Source organism: Tachyglossus aculeatus, chromosome 21 (assembly GCF_015852505.1).
Source record: "Tachyglossus aculeatus isolate mTacAcu1 chromosome 21, mTacAcu1.pri, whole genome shotgun sequence".
Lineage (NCBI taxonomy): Eukaryota > Metazoa > Chordata > Mammalia > Monotremata > Tachyglossidae > Tachyglossus > Tachyglossus aculeatus.
In genome coordinates, this window is record NC_052086.1 from 18,865,604 (window position 1) to 18,887,397 (window position 21,794).

General features: G+C 43.2%; 1 protein-coding gene across 1 annotated transcript in view; it reads left to right on the forward strand.

The window, feature by feature from the left end:
* SPECC1L (sperm antigen with calponin homology and coiled-coil domains 1 like) overlaps window positions 1-21,794 on the forward strand; it is a 140,453-nt gene that overhangs the window by 20,901 nt on the left and 97,758 nt on the right. Inside the window, exon 2 of the mRNA XM_038762364.1 lies at window positions 10,712-10,901. Within this exon, the coding sequence (XP_038618292.1) occupies window positions 10,749-10,901 (153 nt within the window). The 5' untranslated portion in view covers window positions 10,712-10,748. The remainder of the gene's footprint in view (window positions 1-10,711; window positions 10,902-21,794) is intronic.

The window sequence follows — 21,794 nt, forward strand, 5'->3', positions numbered from 1 at the left end:
TTGGTTTTTCTCTATCCTCTGCATCCCACTCCCTTTTCTTCCCCCAGGCCTCTCCCGTTGAAGTAATGCCATGGAGTGATCACTACCTTTTCTCCTACCCTCCCTCTTCCTTTTTCCCCCCCTCTCTCTTCCTCTCTTTTTCTTCCTTATTCTCTCCTGTGCCGTCACCCTCTCTCCTCTCCCTCCTCCCCCCTCACACTATTCCAAAAAAGGTAGCAGCTGGGTGGCTGGGGTCAGTGATCTCTAGGACCCGGAGGGGATGGCTGGGCTGAATCTCCACGTGTTTAGTTGATAACACTGCACATGTGTGGTAAAATGGGACCATCCTCGGGAATCCTGCCAGCCAGGAAATACAGGTTATTCACCTGAAAAGGTCATTCTTTAAAAATGTGGAGGACAGCAGGTCAGATAAGCTCGGTCACACTCCTGGCTTCTGGATTCCCTCCAAGCTTTATGCCGGCTGGAGCCATTGAAGGAGGATTTCTCTCCCTTCTTTGCCTTCCTTTCCTCCAAATCAGGGCTTTTAACTGGATTGTTGCCAGCAGTCTCTGAGCTGGGATACTGCGACTGTTGAAGCACAGGGTGATGGAGCTAAGATTTTGACTTTGTTTCCTTTGATCAGTGAATCAATCTTTGTCTGTCTCCCAAGCGCTTATCAGGGTGCTCGGCCCCCAGTAAATGCTCAATAAATAGCATTGATCCTTGTGCCTGGATTTTTTTACCCTTCACTCACCCCACCTTCAGCCCCAGAGCACTTATGGAGATATCCCTAATTGATTTACTTTAATTCTTTTTGTTCTGCCAGCTTGACACCTGTGCACATGTTTTGTTTTGTTGTCTGTTCTCCCCCTTCTAGACTGTGAGCCCGCTGTTGGGTAGGGACCGTCTCTATATGTTGCCAACTTGTACTTCCCAAGCGCTTAGTACAGTGCTCTGCACAAAGTAAGCGCTCAATAAATACGATTGAATGAATGAATGAACAGAAGAAGATGGGTAGTAGTCTTTATCTGGCGTGCTGTATATTTTGGGAGAACAACTGTTAGTGTTGAATGAAGTCCTTTAATAAAAATGGGTAGCCAACAAGAGGATGTTTAGTTGACTCATGGAGGCAGGGAGTTAGGTTACTCCAGGAACAGATGGTGGAAGACAGTGACTCTAAAGTGGTTTTCCCAGTCGGAGGCAGCATCCCAGCAGAATTGTGGAACCCAGGTCTGAGAGCTACGTAGTTTGTGTTGTTTGCAGTCAGAGGAAAGTCCCTTTTAGTCCTGCCACGGGTGTGCGAGCCCTGATGGAATGCCTAATGTCCATTTCCTGGATGGCTTGGCCTACTTGGCTCTAGTAAGATGCCAGTTGAGTGCCAGTAGGAGTTGGTCCTCTTTAAGATAGGTGCCCCCGTACAATGGCTTCCTAAGGATGTGAATAATCAGTCAGCTGAGTAGTCAGAGTTCACATGATCTTCCTTAAGTTCCTTAAATTAATATCTGGCATCAAGCAGCGTGCTAGAGAAGCAGCATGGCTCAGTGGAAAGAGCCCGGGCTTTGGAGTTAGAGGTCATGGGTTCAAATCCCGGCTCCACCACTTGTCAGCTGTGTGATTTTGGGCAAGTCACTTCTCTGTGCCTCTGTTACCTCATCTGGAAAAGGGGGATGAAGACTGTGAGCCCCCCATGGGACAACCTGCTCACCTTGTAACCTCCCCAGTGCTTAGAACCATGCTTTGCACATAGTAAGTGCTTAATAAAATGCCATTTAAAAAATAATAATAATTCTGAACTCAAATTTAAGGAAGGTCATGTGACCTTTGGGCACGGGAGCAAGAAGATATGGGTTTAATCCTGGCTCCTCCACTTGTCTGCTGTTTGACCTTGGGTAAGTCACTTAAGTTCTCTGCCTCAGTTACCTCATCTGTGAAATAGGGATTAAGACTGAGCCATATGTGAGACAGCGACTGTGTCCAACCGGATTATCTTGTATCTATCCCAACACATAATACAGTGCCTGACACATAGAAAACACTTAACAAATAAGTTAAACAATGAGAAGCAGCCTGGCTCAGTGGAAAGAGCACGGGCTTTGGAGTCAGAGGTCATGGGTTCAAATCCTAGCTCTACCAATTGTCAGCTGTGTGACTTTGGGCAAGTTACTTAACTTCTCTGTGTCTCAGTTACCTCATCTGTAAAACGGGGATTAAAACTGTGAGCCCCCTCTGGGACAACCTGATCACCTTGTAACCTCCCCGGTGCTTAGAGCAGTGCTTTGCACATAGTAAGTGCTTAATAAATGCTGTTATTATTATTATTAAATACCATTAACAACAGAAACTTGGAAGCAGGACAAAGCACAACTTTGCTCATGGAGAATGCAGAAGTATGGTGAATCTAGAGTCATTACCTAAAACTCACTGGTCCTGAGGTAGATACAGTCGCCACTAGTAATGCTGTTATCCAGTGAAGTATTTAATGAGATGCTCAAGTAGTTCTTCTCCCCTTCATTTGAGCCCTTGTCAGAATATTCACCTGTGATGTAGGGCACCAGATAAATGCAAGGTAAGGGATTTAAATTCTTTAGTACTTTTGTGAAGCGGGTGATCAGTGAATCAGTGTCTAGCACATACCAAGTACTTAAGTCAGTCAGTCAATTGTATTTATTGAGCACTTAGTGTGTGCAGAGCATCATATTAAGCATTTAGGAGAGAACAGTATAACAGGCACATTCGCTGCCCACAATGAGCTTATAACAAATTATGTTAAAAACAAAACAAAAAAAAATTCACAAGTTAGTTAACACAGTGCTGTGCACATAAAAGGCTTTTAATGAGTTTATTTTCACTACTGTGGGATTACCCTGCCCAACAGCAGGCCAACCAAAGAGGGTGTCTCCAAAACGGAAAGGCTAGTAAAGAAACCTAGAAGCAAATAAAAACCAAAGAAAGATTGAAATAACCTAGGTAAACTAGTAGGTGGTTTGGGGCCAAATTTGTCATTTTCCCCCAGCATGTAAATCTTAAAAAATTTATACTCTATATTCCGTAGAGGCATGTAAATAATTTTGGCAGAGACACCCGCACACACACAGCAGCATGGCTTAGTGGAAGGAGCATGGGCTTGGGAGTCAGAGGTCGTGGGTTCTAATCCTGACTCTGCCACTTGTCTGCTGTGTGACCTTGGGCAGATCACTTAACTTCTGGGCCTCAGTTCCCTCATCTGTGAAATGGGGCTGAAGACTGTGAGCCCCACGTGGGACAACCAGATTACCTTGTATCTACCGCAGTGCTTGGCACATAGTAATCGCTTAACAAATACCATTATTATTATTATATCCCTTATATCAGTAATTGGGTTCATTCACTCGGGTAACCTCTGCCTCTGGAACCTGACTGCAGTAGCTGGCAACAGTGATCCAGACAAGCTTGCCCTGCCTTTTCCAGTCTCCTGTCTCCTTGTTCCGGGCAGGAATTGCTCTTCTCTTGCTTGCGAGGCCCACAGTCTGGGGTTTCCCAAAGCTGCCTCTAGCAACAGCAGGAGCTGGGAATGGCCTCTTCAGCCCAAAGCAAGGAGGTAGGGGGTGGGGCTGCTCTCCTGCTGTCTCTCCTTTCTTTCATTTTCCTGCTTCAGCTGGCTGATCTGTGGGGGTTACAGACAACTCCACAGCGAACCCACCCGCCGTAGGTTGGACCGGCTTGCTTTTTAAATTATCATTATCATTGTTATTTTGCCATAGGTTGGACTGGCTTGCTTCTTAAATTATCACTATCGTTGTTATTTTTAATAATATCAATAATAATAATAATAGTGCTTACTATGTGCCCGGCACTGTTCTAAGCACTGGATACGGGTAAATTCATTCATTCAGTCGTATTTATTGAGGGCTTACTGTGTGCAGAGCACTGTACTAAGCGCTTGGGAAGTAAATAGAGTTAGACATGGTCTCTGTCACAAGCAGGGCTCACAGTCTCACAGTCTATTTTACAGATGGGGTAACTGAGGCTCAGAGTAGTAGAGCGACTTTCCCAGAGTCACACAGCAGACAAGTGGCAGAGCTGGGATTAGAGCCCATGACCTTCTGACTCTCATGCTGCTTCTCTGATGGCTGGCTGGCCTGAGTAGCTACCCAAGGCTTTGATTTTCTTCCTTAAAACTCCTTATGAGAGAGTTTGATTTGCAGGACACCAAAAGTAGGCTGTTAATCCCTTGAGTTTCCCCCAGCTCAGGTCTCCCAGAGTACTAGTTTGTTGGCCCTTAGGGCCCAAGGCAAGTTACTATTTTATTCGTTCATCAATCCTATTTATTGAGTGCTTACTGTGGGCAGAGCACTGTACTAAGTGCTTGGGAGAGTGAAGTACACCAACAGACAAATTCCCTGCCCGCAACAAGTTTACAGTCTATCTGTAAGCCTGTTGTGGGCAGGGAACAAGTCTACTAATTTTGCTGTATTGTACTCTCCCAAGTGCTTAGCAGAGTGCGCTGCACATAGTAAGAGCTCAATAAATATCACTGATCTGGTCTTCCCTAAAAAATTGCAGTTTCAGATCTCTAGTTTCCATGCTTCTATATTTCAGTTGTTGTGGTAACTATAGTCTCTTTCACAAGGGGCCCAATTTAAAATCAATCAAATAACCATGTGAACTTGAATGGTGAGGCTGGGATCAATTTCTTTACGGTGTTTCAATTTTCGGCAGTGTTTTGACTGCTAGCTTTCCACGGTTGAAAAGGAAGCTGAAAACAACTCTTATATAGGCATGGGTATGCCATTTCATTTTAGTCAGGTTTCAGATAGTTGTAAATCGTCACCTGATGGATGAGAAAAGAGTTGTAAAATCCTATTGGAGGTATGGGCCAGTGAGACAACTTTTAAAGTACAGGGTTGAATTAAGCCCGAGGTATTGGCAGAAGAAATATGCGTATTTACCCTGGAGTCTTTGGGGTTTAACTCTGTAAATGAGAGCAATTTTTGTCTCTGCCCTGGCCCAACAAATTATCATATTAAATCATATCATATATATATAAGTACGATTAAATGAATGCTAAGCCCTGTACTAAGCACTGGGGTAGATAGAAGTTACCATATGGGGTTCATGACCTAAATGTGTATTTTGAACTGAGTAGAACTTTAAAGTGTAATTTTACTGGCAAGGATTTCTAAACCATTTGGTAAGCAGAAGTATTCTTCCTGTATAGTTTGTCTATGTCCTTCTACCCAGTCCAAAAGCAGGATGCTGGATGGAAAACCCCAAACCGGGAAGTTTCCCCTCCACTCCCCTTGCCCTGCCTCCCTCCCGCTCCCCCCCCCCCCCTTGACACAAATATGATAGTGATAGGCCCTAAAGACATATCTCAGGTACATTTTTATTTGCCATTTTTTTAGTGGTTAGCTTAGGAAGAAAAACGGACATTCTGGAAGAGTCTGTATAACAGTGTTCTTTTGCTTTTATTTCCGTGTTTGGAATTCTGGAAAGAATTGTGGGACATATTGCTAAAGTGACCAATTTTAATTTGTATCTTAGTCATCGCTGAATGCAGTGTTCTTTTAATCGTGGGTACTAATGTTAATCCCTGCAGCAAGCCACGTTTCCAACCAAAACCTTTGGCTTCCAGTTCACGTTTGCCTACAGAATTGCCTAACTGCTAGTACATTTAGGAACCAAACGTTAGCTCCTATAGGAGTTTTCTAAAGGTTTCTGAAAGGGATCAACCTGAATTAATCAGAATTAGATAGAACAGAGTATTTGAAGATCATGGGCCAGATTGCACCAACTTGATACCAAAGAGAGTGACAGAATCTGTTTTAATGTGATGATGTTGATGCGGGTGTGTTAGTTGTCAAGCAACCACCTTCGGAGGTTGTGGAGGCTGTGGGCAATCGTGGCATTGAGGTCTCAGAGACTTGCTGATTCCAATGCAAAGCTTGTTGGGGCTACAGATTTTTTAACATTTAGCTCATGGGCCCCACCAATTAGAACCGCTGTTTCAATTACATTGCATGGTGTATGTGGTTTTATTTTAAAGTAATATGACTTTTTTTAGACACACATGGAAAAAATGTAACATCACATTTTTCATATGCTCTAAACAGGCTAGTGGTTTGGGTTTAATATTTATTGTATTGAGCACTCAAATTATTCCAAGCACTGTTCAATAAATATATATGAAATGATTCCCACTCTAGGTGCAGCCATTCTAAAATGGAAGGGGCACATTATTCATTAATGTGGCTATATAAATACTGCAGAGGTATTTTTGTTTTGGTTTCTCTAAGTAGATGCTTTTTTATTAGCATCCTTGAGGAGAACGATTGCGATACAGGTTTGAGGGAAACGAAAGCCTTCAACCTACTTCCTTAAAAATAATAATCATAATAATGGTATTTAAGTGCTTACTATGTGCCAAGCAGTGTTTTAAGCGCTGGTGTAGATATAAAACACCTAAGTTAAGCCTGTGCTCTGTTTACTAAGCCACACAAAATGCCAGTTGGTGGGAAGGAGGGACAAGGAGGAAGAAGAGAAAATGAGAAGCACTCAATCAACTTGCCCCCTACTACCTCACCTCACTACTCTCCTACTACAACCCAACTCTCACACTTCACTCTTCTATTGTCAGTTGACTGTACCTCAATCTCATCCATCTCACCATCGACCTTCTTACCCACATCCTGCCTCTGGCCTGGAACACCCTCCCTCATTCATTCATTCAGTCGTATTTATTGAGCGCTTACTGTGTGCAGACACTGTACTAAGCCCTCATCATGTCTGACAGACAGTTACTACCCACCTCCACTTTAAAACCTTATTGAAGGCACATCTCCAAGAGGACTTCTCCAACTAAGCCTTCTTTTTCTTTTCTTTTCTTTTCTTCTACTCTCTTATGCGTCACCCTTTATTCATCCCCACAGCACTTATGTACATAACCGTAATTTATTTATTCATATTACTGCCTGTCTTCCTCTCTAGACCGTAAACTCGCCGTGGGCAGGGATTGTGTCTCTTATATTGTTATATTGTACTCTCCCAAGCGCGTAATACAGTGCTCTGCACGCAGAAAGTGCTCAATAAATTCAATTGATTGACGAGAAAGGAAGATATGTAAAAGAACAGTTGTGGGGGCAAAATTTCAGTGATTCCTTTTTTTTATGGTCTTAAGTGTTCACTATGTAGCAGACACTGTACTAAACCCTGGGGCAGATACAAATTAATCAGGTTGGGCATAGCCCCTATCTCACATGGGGCTCAAAGTCTTAATTCCCATTTTGCAGATGAGGTAAGAAGGTCTAGAGAAGTTGTGACTTACCCAAGGACACACAGCAGAGAAGTGGCAGAGTCGGGATTATAATAATAATAATAATAATGGCATTTATTAAGCGCTTACTATGTGCAAAGCACTGTTCTAAGCGCTGGGGAGGTTACAAGGGGATCAGGTTGTCCCACGGGGGGCTCCCAGTCTTAATCCCCATTTTACAGATGAGGTAACTGAGGGCCTAGAGAAGTTAAGTGACTTGCCCAAGGTCACACAGCAGACACGTGGCGGAGCTGGGATTCGAACCCCTGACCTCTGACTCCAAAGCCCGGGCTCTTTCCACTGAGCCACGCTGGACCTTCTGTCTCCCAGGTCCCTGCCCCATCTGCTAGGCCACTCTGTTTCTTGAAAGGTTGACAGAAGTTTTGGATGATTTATTCCTTTCCACCATGGTACATTTCTTTCCAAAGGAGCTGCAGAAGAAGAGGAAGAAGGTGGTAAAGAGTCTCTGAGGACCAAGTGTGTTTTCATTCAAATTAATTTAGCTTCCATTTTTACCCAGAGGTGGATTTTTGTTGCACTAAGGAGCTCTCTAATCCTTTTCCCCTATCAACCAATATTTCTAGCTTGTCTTATGTTCAGGCTAATAGAAAAGGTGAAATTAGGAGTTTGCATTGAACTTTCGGTAAACAACGTGCCAATCCAAATTTCAACTCACCCCCCTACACTAGAAATAAAGCGGATAAAGGATTGGCTTGTTGTGAAGGATGATTTCGTTTTTCTTGGTTTGTGATAATTTTTTTCCCACAAAATTCCCAACAAGATGAGATCTCAACTTGACACCTTTTGCTGAGCCGTCAGGAGCCTCCATAATATCTTGAAAATCTTGGAACTTTTTTTGTAAACTGAGCATATGGCCTGTGATGTCCACTTGAACTCTTCTTGCTTGAAGGAGAACCATTCTGGATATAAATCTGCAGCTTCCTCTTCTATGAACTGAAGTTGCACTGCCTCACTACCAGTCTCCATCATCATCATCAAATGATATTTATTGAGCACTGACTGTACTAAACACTTGGAAGATACGGTAAAACAGTGTCAGTTGACATGTTCCCTGTATAAGGAGCTTACAGTCTAGAAAGACAGACATTAAAATAAATTATGGAGATGTATTTTGATGAGCTTTGAGGCTGAGGGTGGGGGTGATTATCAAGTGCTTAAATGGCACAAGGATAAAGAACGGTATAAAGGAATGTCATACTTTTCCAGTTGTTGTGGAATAGATCCCAATTAAGAAAATCTAAGTCTTTGGGAAAGCATATCCCAAGCCTAGTGGAAAGAGCATGTGCCTGTGAGTCAGAGGACTTGAGTTCTAATTCTGACTCCACCATATATCTGCTGCGTGACCTGGGGCAAGTCACTTCATTGTGTCTCCGCTTCTTCCACTGATTACATACTTATTCCTCCTCCTGCTTAGACTGTGAGCTCCATATGGGAAAGGGACTGCTTCTAACCTTTGTCTACCCCAGTGCTTAAAACAGTGATTGACTCATAGTAAATGCTTAACAAATACCGTAAAAAAGTGACTCTAATGTATCGTTTGTCTCTGTGTGTGTGTGTGTGCGTGCTTAGTTAAATGAACAGATAGTTGTCTTTTGGTTTGAAGTTAGAGGGAGAGCCACTCTAATACCAACTGCAGCATATTTAAATTCAGTGTTCTTCATCCGGTGATCTGTCTGTCCCTGTTTGAGGAAGCTGGGTAGGTAATTGGTGGGGTCACGCGATAGTTTTTATATAAAAGGGAAACTCAACAATGAAAAGTAGATAGCCAAGAGGCTCAGTGAATTCTTTGCCTCGACCTGTACCGGGCGTGTTCCCATGCACAAGTAGGTTTTCTTTTTGGGTAGCAGACAGGAAGTAGTATTAGTATTTATTGAACTGCCACTGGGTTCAACGCATTGAATGTGAGAAGCACCTGGGAGGAGCCAGGCAAAAAAATTGACCCGTTCCCTGGCCACAGGGAACTTACACTGGTGTGGGGAAAGACAGACAACTGCGTCAGATTGTGATGACCACCCAGGAGGACCTAGACCAAATGGATAAACGAGACATCACCCAACCTCCAGGAGTGGATGGTGTCCACCTGAGAATCCTGCAGGAACTCAGCAAGAAATTGCTGATGGGCCCTACGTCATAGCAAAACGAGCCCTGTCCTGGAGGGCCGGCTATTGGGCTTGGGAACCGTGGACCGATGAATCTCACTTCTGCTCAACCTGAAAAACTCGAATATCAGTGATCATCTAGTCACAAGTATTCTAGTGAGGGAAAGACAGCATTGTTTTTCAGAGGAAAGCAGGCATTACTAGTATACTGGAATTTGTTGTTTTTTTTTTGAAGGGGTCAGAAGCGTGGTTCCCCAGGGACTGGAGGTGTGTATTTTGGGCAGGGGCATGATGGAGAGGGCACCCCCTACACCCAAAGTTGCAGGAGGAGGGAGCCAAGGGGAGGCAGGTCAGGGATGGGGAACTTCGAGGCGGACGGTCTGTGAATATATTGGATCTTCACTTACTACCCTACAAAATGCTGCAACTTGAGAGGTTTAAAATGCTGGAAATGTGGGCTTCTGTCCATCACTGGCACCCGAGGCTATGTGACTTGGCTCCCCCGGGGTCAGGCAAGAAAGGGAGCCTTGTCCGCACCTCTGGCAGCCTGCTGCAAGAAGCCTCTAAGAGGCCTTCCCTGACTAAACCCTCTTTTCTTTCCTTTTCTTCCACTCCCTTCTGCGTCGCCCTGACCTGCTCCCTTTATTCTTCCCTCCTCCTAGCCCCACAGCACTTATGTACATAGCTGTAATTTATTTATTTATATTAGTCTGTCTCTCCCTCTAGACTATAAGCTTGCTTTGGGCAAGGTAATGTGTCTGTTGTTTTATTGTACTCTCCCAAGTGCTTAGGACTTGTGCTGCACACAGTAAATATGATTGACTGACAGACCAACTGGCTGCAGCCTCCAGAGCTCTGATGGCAAGAGTGTCACCCCACCTTGTACAAGGAATTGCTACAGAATAATAATAATAACAGAAATAATAATAATGGTATTTGTTAAGCACTGATTGTGTGTCAAGCACTTTTCTAAGCAGTGGGGTAGATACAAGCTAATCGGATTGGATTTAGTCTCTGTCCCACCTGGGGCTCACAATCTTAATCCCCTTGTTATAGATGAGGTAACTGAGGCCCAGTGAAGTGACTAGTCCAAGGTCACATAGCAGGCAAGTGGTGGAGGCAGGATTAGAACTCAGATCCTTCTGACTCTCCAGCCCATTCTGTATCCACTAGGCCATGCTGCTAAGAACACTTAGCTATCAAATATTTTTCTTTGTCACATTCCGTGTAACTCCTCAAGTGTAAATAATGGGAAAAGCTCATCTATTTACCATTTACTTTCCTTGATGTAAAGTTGATTGTTGTCTTGTTTCTTTCACAGATTTGCTCGTAAATGCATCACAGACAGGCAGCCCAGAATGAAGAAAGCAAGCAGGAGTGTTGGCTCAGCGCCCAAAGTGTCTGGGATTAATAAAATGCAAACAGTAGAGAAAACCAAACCCGAAAACGGCTCCTCAGCATCTTCAGGAAGCAAACTTTCAAAATCAGGGACAACAGCATCGTTATCTAAGGTAGTGGCATTCACCTCATTTAGGAAAATAGTCCGGTTGCTGGCCGATCCCAGAAAGTCTGTACGTGATCCCTCCGGTAACTGCTGGAGTAGTGGCTGATCTGCCCCGGTGTTTCCAGTCTGTTCCACAGCAGGCTCAGTCCTCAGTTTTCAAAGCTGTCTCCTGAAACCTATTAAAATTTAATGCCATTTTTCACCCTTCCTCTGTTTTCACTTCCTCTTAGTTTTCTACTGTCTCCCCCCCACCCCCATTACCTCATGTTTTGCTCCTTGTGGTATTCCTCCCCTTTTCTTTAACTGGTTTTTGATTCTCTCTTGATACTTTGATTTTTTTCTCTTTCATCTTCCTCACCCTCGCTTTCCGACATTTCTCCCCACTCTCTCCAATACTGTGCCTGGCACATAATAAGTGCTTAAAAATATACATTATTATTATTATTAATACAGTAATAATAACAATTCCTCCTTCTTTGACTTTGCACCAGCGGATCAGGATAGGTCACACTGACTCTGGGGAACCTGCCTTTGTTCCTATTTTTTATGGTATTTATTAAATGCTTACTATGTTTTGATGTGTATATATCTGTAATTCTACTTATATTGATGGTATTGATGCCTGTTTACTTGTTTTGATGTCTGTCTCCCCCTTCTAGACTTGTAAGCCCATTGTGGGCAGGGATTGTCTCTATTGCTGAATTGTACTTTCCAAGCGCTCAGTACAGTGCTCTGCAAACAGTAAGCGCTTCATAAATATGATTGAATGCCAGGCAGTGTACTAAGTGCTAGGTAGATACAAGTTAATCAGGTTGGACACAGTCTCTGTCCTACATAGGGCTCACGGTCTTAATCCCCATTTTACAGATGGGGTAACTGAGACACAGAGAAGCGAAGTGACTTGCCCAAGGTCCCAGCAAACAAGTGGCAGACCTGGGATTAGAACCCAGGTCTTTGTGATTCCCAGGCTCATGCTCTATCCACTAGACCACGCTGCTTCGTGAAGGAGCAGTTTACCTTTCATTCATTAAACCACACCTGGGCATTGGAGCGTTTCTGGAGCATTGGGAATGGCTGCTCCAGCTCGGCAGGATACTCCTCAGCTACCCTCCCAACTGGTTTCCAATTGCTCAGGCTTAGTTCTCAGGTGCTTATGGTAACTGGTGACCAATTACTCACATGACAGGTAAAACAGGTTGAAAAATAGGCATTCAACGTGAGTCGCTTGCTCCCTTCAGTTGCACTATGTTTGCAGGAGGGGAGAGCTGTGTCTTTGTCTCCTAGAGCATATAGTGAGCAATTTGCAGCTTCTCTAAGGGGCATATGCCAGGATTTGGCGTTAGTATGGTGCCCAACATTAGGTGCTCTTGTGGAACTTTTTCCTCAAGCATGCTCATCTGTCACCTCGACCGGTGGCCTCTGTCTTTCTTGTATTCTTCTTTTTGATCCGTGAATGTGGATATCCCGTGGGACAATCAGAAGGGAGAAGCAGTGGATCATTCCTGGAAGAGGAAAGGGGTGAGGATATATGTAAATGCTCTTCGTGGTTGGGGTTATGCTTCTGTTTCACAGGGAGGATTAGCACAGTGAGAAGAAGGAACAATGTTGAGAAAGAGAAAATACTAATTTGGAAAGGAAGGAATGGAAACCAAAGGGATACAGGAAATTTATGTTCTAACCTGATTTCTTACATCCCCTGTTTCCCTCGAGCATATCCCACAGACCTAGATTTTATTTCACGTCGAGGAGTATCACTTGACCTGATGTTCAGTCTTATCAAGGGGTTTTTATGTTCTCTCTTCAATGTAGCCCACGTTTTTAGGGGTCTTATGTGTGTGCCTGTTTCATTCAATTGTATTTATTGAGCGCTTACTGTGTGCAGAGCACTGTATCAAGTTGTATATGACTCTGGTGGGATGGGTCTGTATTTCCTTATCTAGCTCAGTTCAATCTTTGGTGGCCAAAATGCTCAGTCTTTTAGAACGGGAGGAAAGAGAGAGGCTCCCTGGGTTCATTGGGTCTCTCTCTCAAGAGGTACTGAAAAGGCTGAAAAAAAGGAGGCACCATTCTCACTACTAATAATGATGGTAATTGTTAAGTGCTTACTATGTGCCAAGCACTGTTTTAAGCGCTGGGGAAAATACAAGATTATTAGGCTGTCCCAGGTGGGGCTCACAGTCTTCATCTCCATTTTCCAGATGAGGGAACTGAGGCACAGAGAAGTTAAGTGATTTGCCCAAAGTCACACAGCTGTCAAGTGGCGGGGCGGGATTAGAACTTGAGTATTTGTTAATGTTAAGTGGAACAGGATTGTAGGGAGCTACCTATGAGATTCTTGTGATTTTTTTTTTCTTGTGTTGCTTGTTCAGGAATTTTCAACCGCAATGACTAAAAACCAAAGGAAATTGACCTTGTAAATTCAGCTTTTTTGTAAAGTCATAGTTTTCATTTCTTCAGATAGTGTTGAGGCATTGAACTGGTCACATTTGTGGAAGAAATATGGTTTTTAAGCATATCACAATTTGTTTTCCTAAAGCTGATGAATAAAATTGCAATTTAATCTGGTCTCGCTTCCATTTGCTTAGTGATCTCCCACCTACATTCTGTCACCAGTTAGCCATGACATCCTCCACATTTTGTAAATATTTTGCCTGATAAGAGAATTGTGCAGTATTTTTAACCTCGAAGATATTATGCAAACCTATTGACTTTTTAGTGATTCCATAATACATATTTTGAGAGCTAAATTATTTCCCGAAAAGCATTCAAAAATGTTGGTTGTGGAAATGTGCAAGTTTAGACCTCACATCTTTAAACAGATAACTGTTAATTAGTGCATTTTCTTGTGCTGGAGCTAACTAAATTCTTCAAATTTCTGGTTAGTTTTGAGGTGTGTTTTATCTGTGTAAAACACCCAATTTAGGATGTACAGTTTTGCCACAGTACATGCTTTCAGTATGTGTGTTTGGATAGACTGTTGGAGGAGAATACGGGAATGTTTTTCTGTAATACAATCTGGTGTCAGCAGGAATAGAGGTGCCAACAAATGCAACCCCGGGGTAACAAAACTATGTACAAAACTCTGCTCAATTCTCCTTTTCTTGACCTTGTTATGACTAAATTTTTTGAGCGATACTGGTTTGTTTTGCAAGAGCTTTTTTTTTTTTTTCTTAAGCTGGCTCATTGCAGTTGACTAGTACCCAAAAGGAATGGGTGTTTTCCCTATACGTGGGTAATTTTGGCATTGAAAACTTAAAGCCTCTTCCTTCTTTCTCACTGATAATCCTCAGCCAAAGTTAAGGGGCATCTTAAATTCCACGCCATTAGCTCTTACATTCCCTGGGTTTCCTAGTGACTCCTCCCGTGGCATCTACCTGGTATTTTCATTACCTCTTCAAGCATAACCATGGCTTAGTGGAAAGAGTCCAGGCTTGGGAGTCAGAAGTTGTAGGTTCTAATTCTGGCTCCGCCTCTTGTCAGCTTTGTGACTTCGGGCAAGTCACTTAACTTCTTTGTGCCTCAGTTCCCTCATCTGGAAAATAGGGACAATTTGATAACCTTGTATCTATCCCAGCGCTTAGAACAGTGCTCGGCACATAGTCAGCGCTTAACAAATACTGTCAGTATTATTGTTATTCATAGATTGCTTCAGCTTGCAGAACTGAAGTGGTCGAGGTCCATGGGGTTTGCAGCAGAAATGAAAGGTATGATTCCTGCCCTCCAGTCACTTCCAATCCATGGGGAAAGACAAATGGACACAAATTGCCCAAAACTCCCCCTTTTTAACTTTGTTGACCACTTCCCCATTCTGTCACCACCCAATTTATCTCCACCTCATTACCCACTCCATAAAATGGGAGATTAGCATGGCAGATGGCCAGAAGCCAAAGCAGCTTGTGCTGTTTAATACATTGGCACAGTGCAGCTGAGGCAGCCTTTTTTGATGCCAGTATTTATCTTTCTCTGATTTAATCCCTATTTCCTTCTCACAGTAAAGTGACCAAGGAACTCTGAGAGGGATTAAACTGGTGGCTATCCCAGCCTACCTTTCCCTGGTAAGGAATTTCCAGGGCCCTTCCACCCTGGACAATAACTTACCACAGTTTTTAATTAATTAATTTATTTTTATGATATTAAGCATTTAATATGTGCCAGACACTGTACTAAGTGCTGGGGTAGATACAAACTAATAAGGTTGGAAATAGGCCATGTCCTACATGGGGTTTACAGTCTTAATCCCCATTTAACAGATGGCCCAGAGAAGTTAAGTAATAATGATAATAATGATGGTATTTGTTAAGTGTTTACTATGTGTGAAGCACTGTTCTAAGCACCGGGAGGATACAAGGTGATCAGGTTGTCCCACGTGGGTCTCACAGTCTTAATCCCCATTTTACAGATGAGGGAACTGAGGCACAGAGAAGGTGTGACTTGCCAAAAGTCACACAGCTGACAAGTGGTGGTGCCGGGATTCAAACCCATGACCCCTGACTCCCAAGCCACTGAGCCACGCTGCTTCTCAAATGATTTGCCCAAGGTCACACAGCAGACAAGCCACAGAGCTGGGATTAATTAATCATATTTATTGAGCGCTTAGTGTGTGCAGAGCACTGTATTATGCACTTGGGAAAGTACAGTATGACAGAGTTGGTAGACACATTCTCTGCCCACAGTGAGTTTACAGTCTAGAAGGGGAAACAGACATTAAATAAATGATGGATGTGTCTATAAGTGCTGTGGAGCTGAGGGAGGAGTGAATAAAGGCAGCAAATCCAAGTTCAAGGGCGACACAGAAGGGAGTGGGAGAAGAGGAAATGAGGGCTTAGAGAAGGCCTCTTGGAGATGTGCCTTCAGTAAGGCTTGAAGGTGAGGAGAGTGATTATCTGTCAGATACAAAGAGGGATTAGAACCCAGGTCCTTCTGATCCCAGGCCTGTGCTCTATCCACTGTTGCATTCCGTACAGGCTTTGAAGCTCTCTTACTTAGGGAACAAATTTGGCCTATGGAAGAGTTTTGAGAGTGAAATGAGCCTTCTCAAGCTCAAGTTCTCAAGCAACCTGACAACCCAGCGCTTAGAACAGTGCTTTGCTCATAGTAAGTGCTTAATAAATGCTATTAAAAAAACATGCTTTTATCTGGTCAGGTAAAGAGAATTGTACTGATACCACCATCTGAGAAGCCGAGAATGCTCTCTTTTTACTTTGGAACCGGGAATTATTTTTTCATGGCACCCGAGCACCCAGTGCAGGGCACCCTAAAAGCGTTTACTGAAAATTACAAATGATGTTCCAGGTTTCCATCACATTTCTGTAGTCTAAAGTTCAGTAAAAGCAACTGAGTGAAGGAAAGCCATTTGACCAAGTTGGGGGATGGTGTGACCACTGATATCTGAACCAGCCCTGGAGTGGTATGACACGCTGTGACAGGATCGGGGCTGGCTCCTGCAAGACTACCTTCTGTAGTCTTTTTCTTAGTCTGGTCCTTTTGAGGCTGGGAGTGGATAGAGTGGTCATCTTTGAACAGATCTCAGCAGTGCTCTTGACAATCTAAGAAAAAAATGGAAGTAGTCATTTTCACCGGGTGCTGTTAGTGTGATCTGAAATCACTTGTCTTGCTCAGACTGCCCTGTATTTCCTGAGCTCAACCAGCCTGGATATTGATAAGGATTCACCTAGTAGCCATTTTCCTTTTCTCTTTGACAGAGAACAATCCATAGAGAGTCTTCCTTTAGTTGCTAGGTTTTTGAGAAGTGGATCAATGATTACAGAATCAACATTATGGAAACCTCCAGTTGTGACACTATCACATTTTCCCATCCCATTAATATGGTTCTCGCCTCCCCGTCTCTGAACATCGGAATGTTATTTGCAGTTCTTAACTTGGAAAGTGATTGGCAATGTTGGTGTTATCTTGGAAACCTCACTTTCTTTTAGTTCTAATATTCAGTCTACTGCTGAGTAGCATTGGTTTTTCCCACACAATATTTTCTAGCTGGAACTTTCAGCTCTCCCCACAGCACCTATGTACATACTTATAATTATTTATATGAATGTCCGTCTCCCCCTCTAGACTCAGAGCACATTGTGGGCAGGGAACGCATCTACCAACTCTGTATTGTACTCCCCCGAGCGCTTAATATAGTGCTCAGCACTCTGTCAGTACCATTGACTGATTCCTCTGGGCCCAAACTTTAGCCTGCTTTGTGCAAACCCTAGTCCTCTCGCGGAGTAGCAGCGTGGCTGGAGAAGCAGCGTGGCTCAACGGAAAGAGCCCGGGCTTTGGAGTCAGAGGTCATGGGTTCAAATCCCGCCTCTGCCAACTGTCGGCCGTGTGACTTTGGGCAAGTCACTTCACTTCTCTGGGCCTCAGTTACCTCATCTGTAAAATGGGGTTTGAGACTGTGAGCCCCCTGTGGGACAACCTGATCACCTTGTAACCTCCCCAGCGCTTAGAACAGTGCTTTGCACATAGTAAGCGCTTAATAAATCCCATTATTATTATTATCATTATTATTAGACTTGTGCTTCAGCCTCTCCCTCCTCCAATCTGTACCACCCAGAACTGTACCGATCATCTTGGAGTGTTGCTCAGCACACGTTTTTAATAATAATTGTGGTATTTGTTAAGTGCTTACTTTTTGCTAAGTTTTCCAATCCTCCGAACTCTCCACTGTCTCCCCTTACCCCTCTATATCAACCACAGACTTCTCACACACGGCTTCAAGGCTCTCAGCCAACCCACCCCATCTCACATATCTGATCTCTTTCCCTGCTATTTCCCAGCTCACTCTCTTTGCTCCTCTCAAGCTAACCTTCTAACTGATTTTTTCTCCCTCTCCTTCACCCCCATCATGGAACTTTCCCCTTCCTCAAATCCAACAGGTCACAGTGTTCCCTACCATTTTTAAGTAGCTTCCTAAAATCACTCCTCCTTCCAGAAGCAGCCCCTGATTATTTCCCAGCACTCTAACTCATATAAACCTATTGGTCATCTCTACAATTCGTGAACTAATTTATTCCCATCCTGAGCTTTTTAATATACACATTGCTCAAATTGCATGTTAAATTATTTACTTGGATTACTTGTAAACGTTTTCATGTCTGGTTCCCCCATAAGACTGTATGCTTCTTGTGCGCAGTCACGTCTCTATTTTGTATTACCCCAGTTCAATGCATTCATACTCGATAAGCACTATGACTGCAACTGCTCTCTCATGCCTCTGCAGTTTGTTAATAATTTGTGAATGCCTTTCTTCTCTTGAAATTGTAAGCTCCTTGAGGACAGGTACCATGTTTTAAGTTTTTATTCTACTCTCCCAAGCACTTAGTGCAGTGCTTTGCACATGGGCTTAATAAGTACTGGTCTAGGCCAGGGCAGGTCAAAATGTGAACAGACCTCCCCACGTTTAACAAAAGTGTGTGTGTGTGTGTGTGCATATATATATGTATATATATATTCATTCAATCGTATTTATTGAGTGCTTATTGTGTGCAGAGCACTGTACTAAGCACTTGGGAAGTACAAGTTGATAACATATAGAGACGGTCCCTACCCAACAACGGGCTCAAAGTCTAGAAGAATAATAATGATGATGATTCTTTCATTCATTGTCGTATTTTTTTACTGTATGCTCACATATATGTACATATGTGTATGTATGTATATATTAAAAATCTATTATACACACATATATAAAATCTATCATTGCACATGAGAATCCCAGTATTGAGTTTATTATGTTTAGAAGTGCTGTAGATTTGTGTAGAAATGGCAGAAGAATAGTAGTAGTAGTTTTTATTAAATGTTTACTGTGTGCAGAATGCTAGGAGAGAATACACAGTTGGGAAGACATTCTTTACATAGTGAATGCCATAACAATATTATAGATCGGTATTGTGACAACCAAGTGTTGAGTGTGTGACCTCAGTAGTTAAGCTCCAGCCCAAATAATTGCCTACCCTGTTTAGGACACATGTAAGAATGTATTTATTTTTAACTAAAATTAACTGATTTCAGTATTCAAGCAAAAGGCAAGGATCAGGCCATTAGATCAGGCCATTAGAGATTTTTTACCTATATGTGCCATCTCCTCCAACATAGCTACGCATCTTGTTTTCTGAGGAGTCACTTAAACTTTGGTTCACGTGTTTAGAACTAATCACTGTGTGGATTCAATATCCAAGAGTCTCTTGTGTTTTGGAATCTTGCTGCTTGTGATGTGTGCCCCCTGGCATCTTCACTTACTGGCATTTTTCATCGTCAGTGGTATTTATTGTGTGCTTGCTATGTGCAGAGCATTGTTCTAAGGGCTTGGGAGAGTACAATGCAACAGAGTTTGACCGACACGGTCCCTTCACACAACAAGCTTACATTTTAGAAGGGGAGACAGACATTAATATAAATAAATAATTTATAATATATAATTTAAAGATTTTTATATAAGTGCCGTAGGGTTGGTAGGGTGGGGATAACATCAAATACCTCTATTGAGCACCTGTTTGTGAGGCAAGTACTAAGCCCTTGAGAAAGTACAGTAGTAGCAAGATACTAATTCTTTGCCTTTACAGAGCATGCACTCTAATGGGGCAAAGAGGCAAAAATTATTTTCAAATATTGTAAGCTGGAGGGAGAACAGGAATAAAGCAGAAAGCAGTACAGACCCATCAGGACAATTCAGCTGGGCTAGTAATTGTGCTGAAAAAATACATAATTTGTAAAGAAATAAATAGGTTTTCAGGACAAATGCTAAGATTGGTTTTGGGCCTGTCGCGACTGGGCTGTGCTTCAAATTAATCAGGAAAGGCTTCCTGGAGGAGATGGGATTTTTTTTTATCAGTAGACATTGTGAACACCAATCCCACTTTCTTGAACAAAGATGGGGAAGGCTATGGTCTGACGGACTTGATGCGGGGAGGGATGCTTCAGGCTGGGGGGCTCATACGTGTTAGAGGTTGAGGCGGGAGTATTGATAGGGAGGAAGGTAGAGTTAGGTTAGCTTGATAGGGTGCAACAGATGACTTGCTTCTTAGCCAGTCTTGGAAAATAGGTGTTCAGTTATTCAGTATGGCAGAGTGCAAATAGTGTCCAGGAGTGGTGAGTTGTTATGGAGAAGCCAACCTGGACCTTTTGGAGAAAGCACAGAGCTAACTTCTACAGCTCTAGAAATTGAGCTACTAATTGTTCTCTTAGGGGGAGAGATGCATAACTTGTTGCCGTGGTTTTTGTCAGTAACTTAAGATATTCAAATTCTCCTCAGCTTCAGCAAGTCCATTAGGAGGGGGGCTGCAGGAACAGGGCTCAGCTACTGTTAAGTGGCAGACACTTGAGGGGCCTGTGAGTATCGGTCTGAGAGGAAGTTCCAGTAGCTCAGCTTTAGGAGCTGTAGTGACTGACGCTTGGCAGTATTTTCTCTCAAGACCCAGTGGTACCTTTTGCGTTGCCGCTGCCGAGACCCAACTTTGGCCAAGGGGAAAGAGAGTGGATATTGGTCGTCTCTCTCCAGTCTCTCCAGTCTTCTGAGAGAAGGGAAGGACTTGGGGAGTTAGGGGGATGGCTGGTGTAAAAGTAATTCCAAAGACCTAGACTCTGAGCCCCAACCTAATTGGTTTTTACGCCAGGGCTTAGAATGGCGATTGACACATAGCACTTAAATACTGTATAAATACTCTATATAGTATATATACACATGAATCGGGATGAGAAGAGGGACAGTTGGGGATAATTGCCTATATACTGTGTTGCTTAGGTCATAGAGGAAAGATGGAAAGTTTAGAATTTGAACTCACTGTCATGCAATACCTTTATGCTTGTTTTGTTCCTGTACTGCATTGTTTTGGTAAGTGCCCCCATCATATAAGAAAGCTGAGGGCAGTCGAGCAAATGGTGGTAGCTCCTTGTGGGAAGGGGTCTAGTCTACCAGCTCTGTTGCATCGTACTTTACCAAGCACTTTACAGTGCTCTGCACACAACAAGCACCTAGTAAATACCATGGATTGATTGAAAGTAGTTGCACAACAGCAGAATAGGAGTGTTGGTTGCTTCACAGTGGATAGAGCACAGGCCTGAAAGTCAGAAGGTCATGGGTTCTAATCTCGGCTCTGCCATTTGTCTGCTGTGTGTGGCCTTAGGCAAGTCATTTCACTTGCCTCCGTGCTTCAGCTACCTCATCTGTAAAATGGGGATTGAGTCTGTGAGCCTCACTTGGGACAGGGACTGCATCCAACCCCATTTGCGTGGATCCATTCCAGCACTTAGTACAGTGCCTGGCACATAGTAAGCGCTAAACAAATACCACCATTCTTATTCGAGCCGGTTTAGGGGAACTGAGAGCAGAAGCTGGATAGACACCCCGGTAGCTTAGGCTGTGGTGATCCACCTCTGCTGCCTTGTGCTTCCCAGACTTCTCTATTCCGTCATTTCTCTTCACCTTTTGGCAGGATGGATGTTAGTTTTTGAAGAACTCCTGACCTATATTCGAAAATATGTGACAGTCAGCCAATAATCCTGGCTGTGTTATTAGAGAAAATTTTATTTCTGCCACTGAGTGTAGCTCTCTTATTGTCTTGCTATTATTATTATTAGCATGATCAAGTGGAAAGGGCACAGGCCTGGACATCAGATGATTTGGGTTCTAATCCTGATTCGGCCAGTTGCTTGCTGTGTGAGTTTTGTCAAGTCACGTCTCTGTGCCTCAGTTTCCTCATCAGTAAAAAGGGGATTGAATACCTGTTCTCCCTCCTACTTAGAGCCCCATGTGGGACAGGGACTGGACTCTTATCTGACCTGTTAAACCTGTATCTATCCCAGAGCTTAGAACAGTGCTTGACACACGGCAATAGTTAACAATAAGAACTGTAAATTCCCGAATTGTAAGGACATTAAGATTGGCTTTCACTTTTCT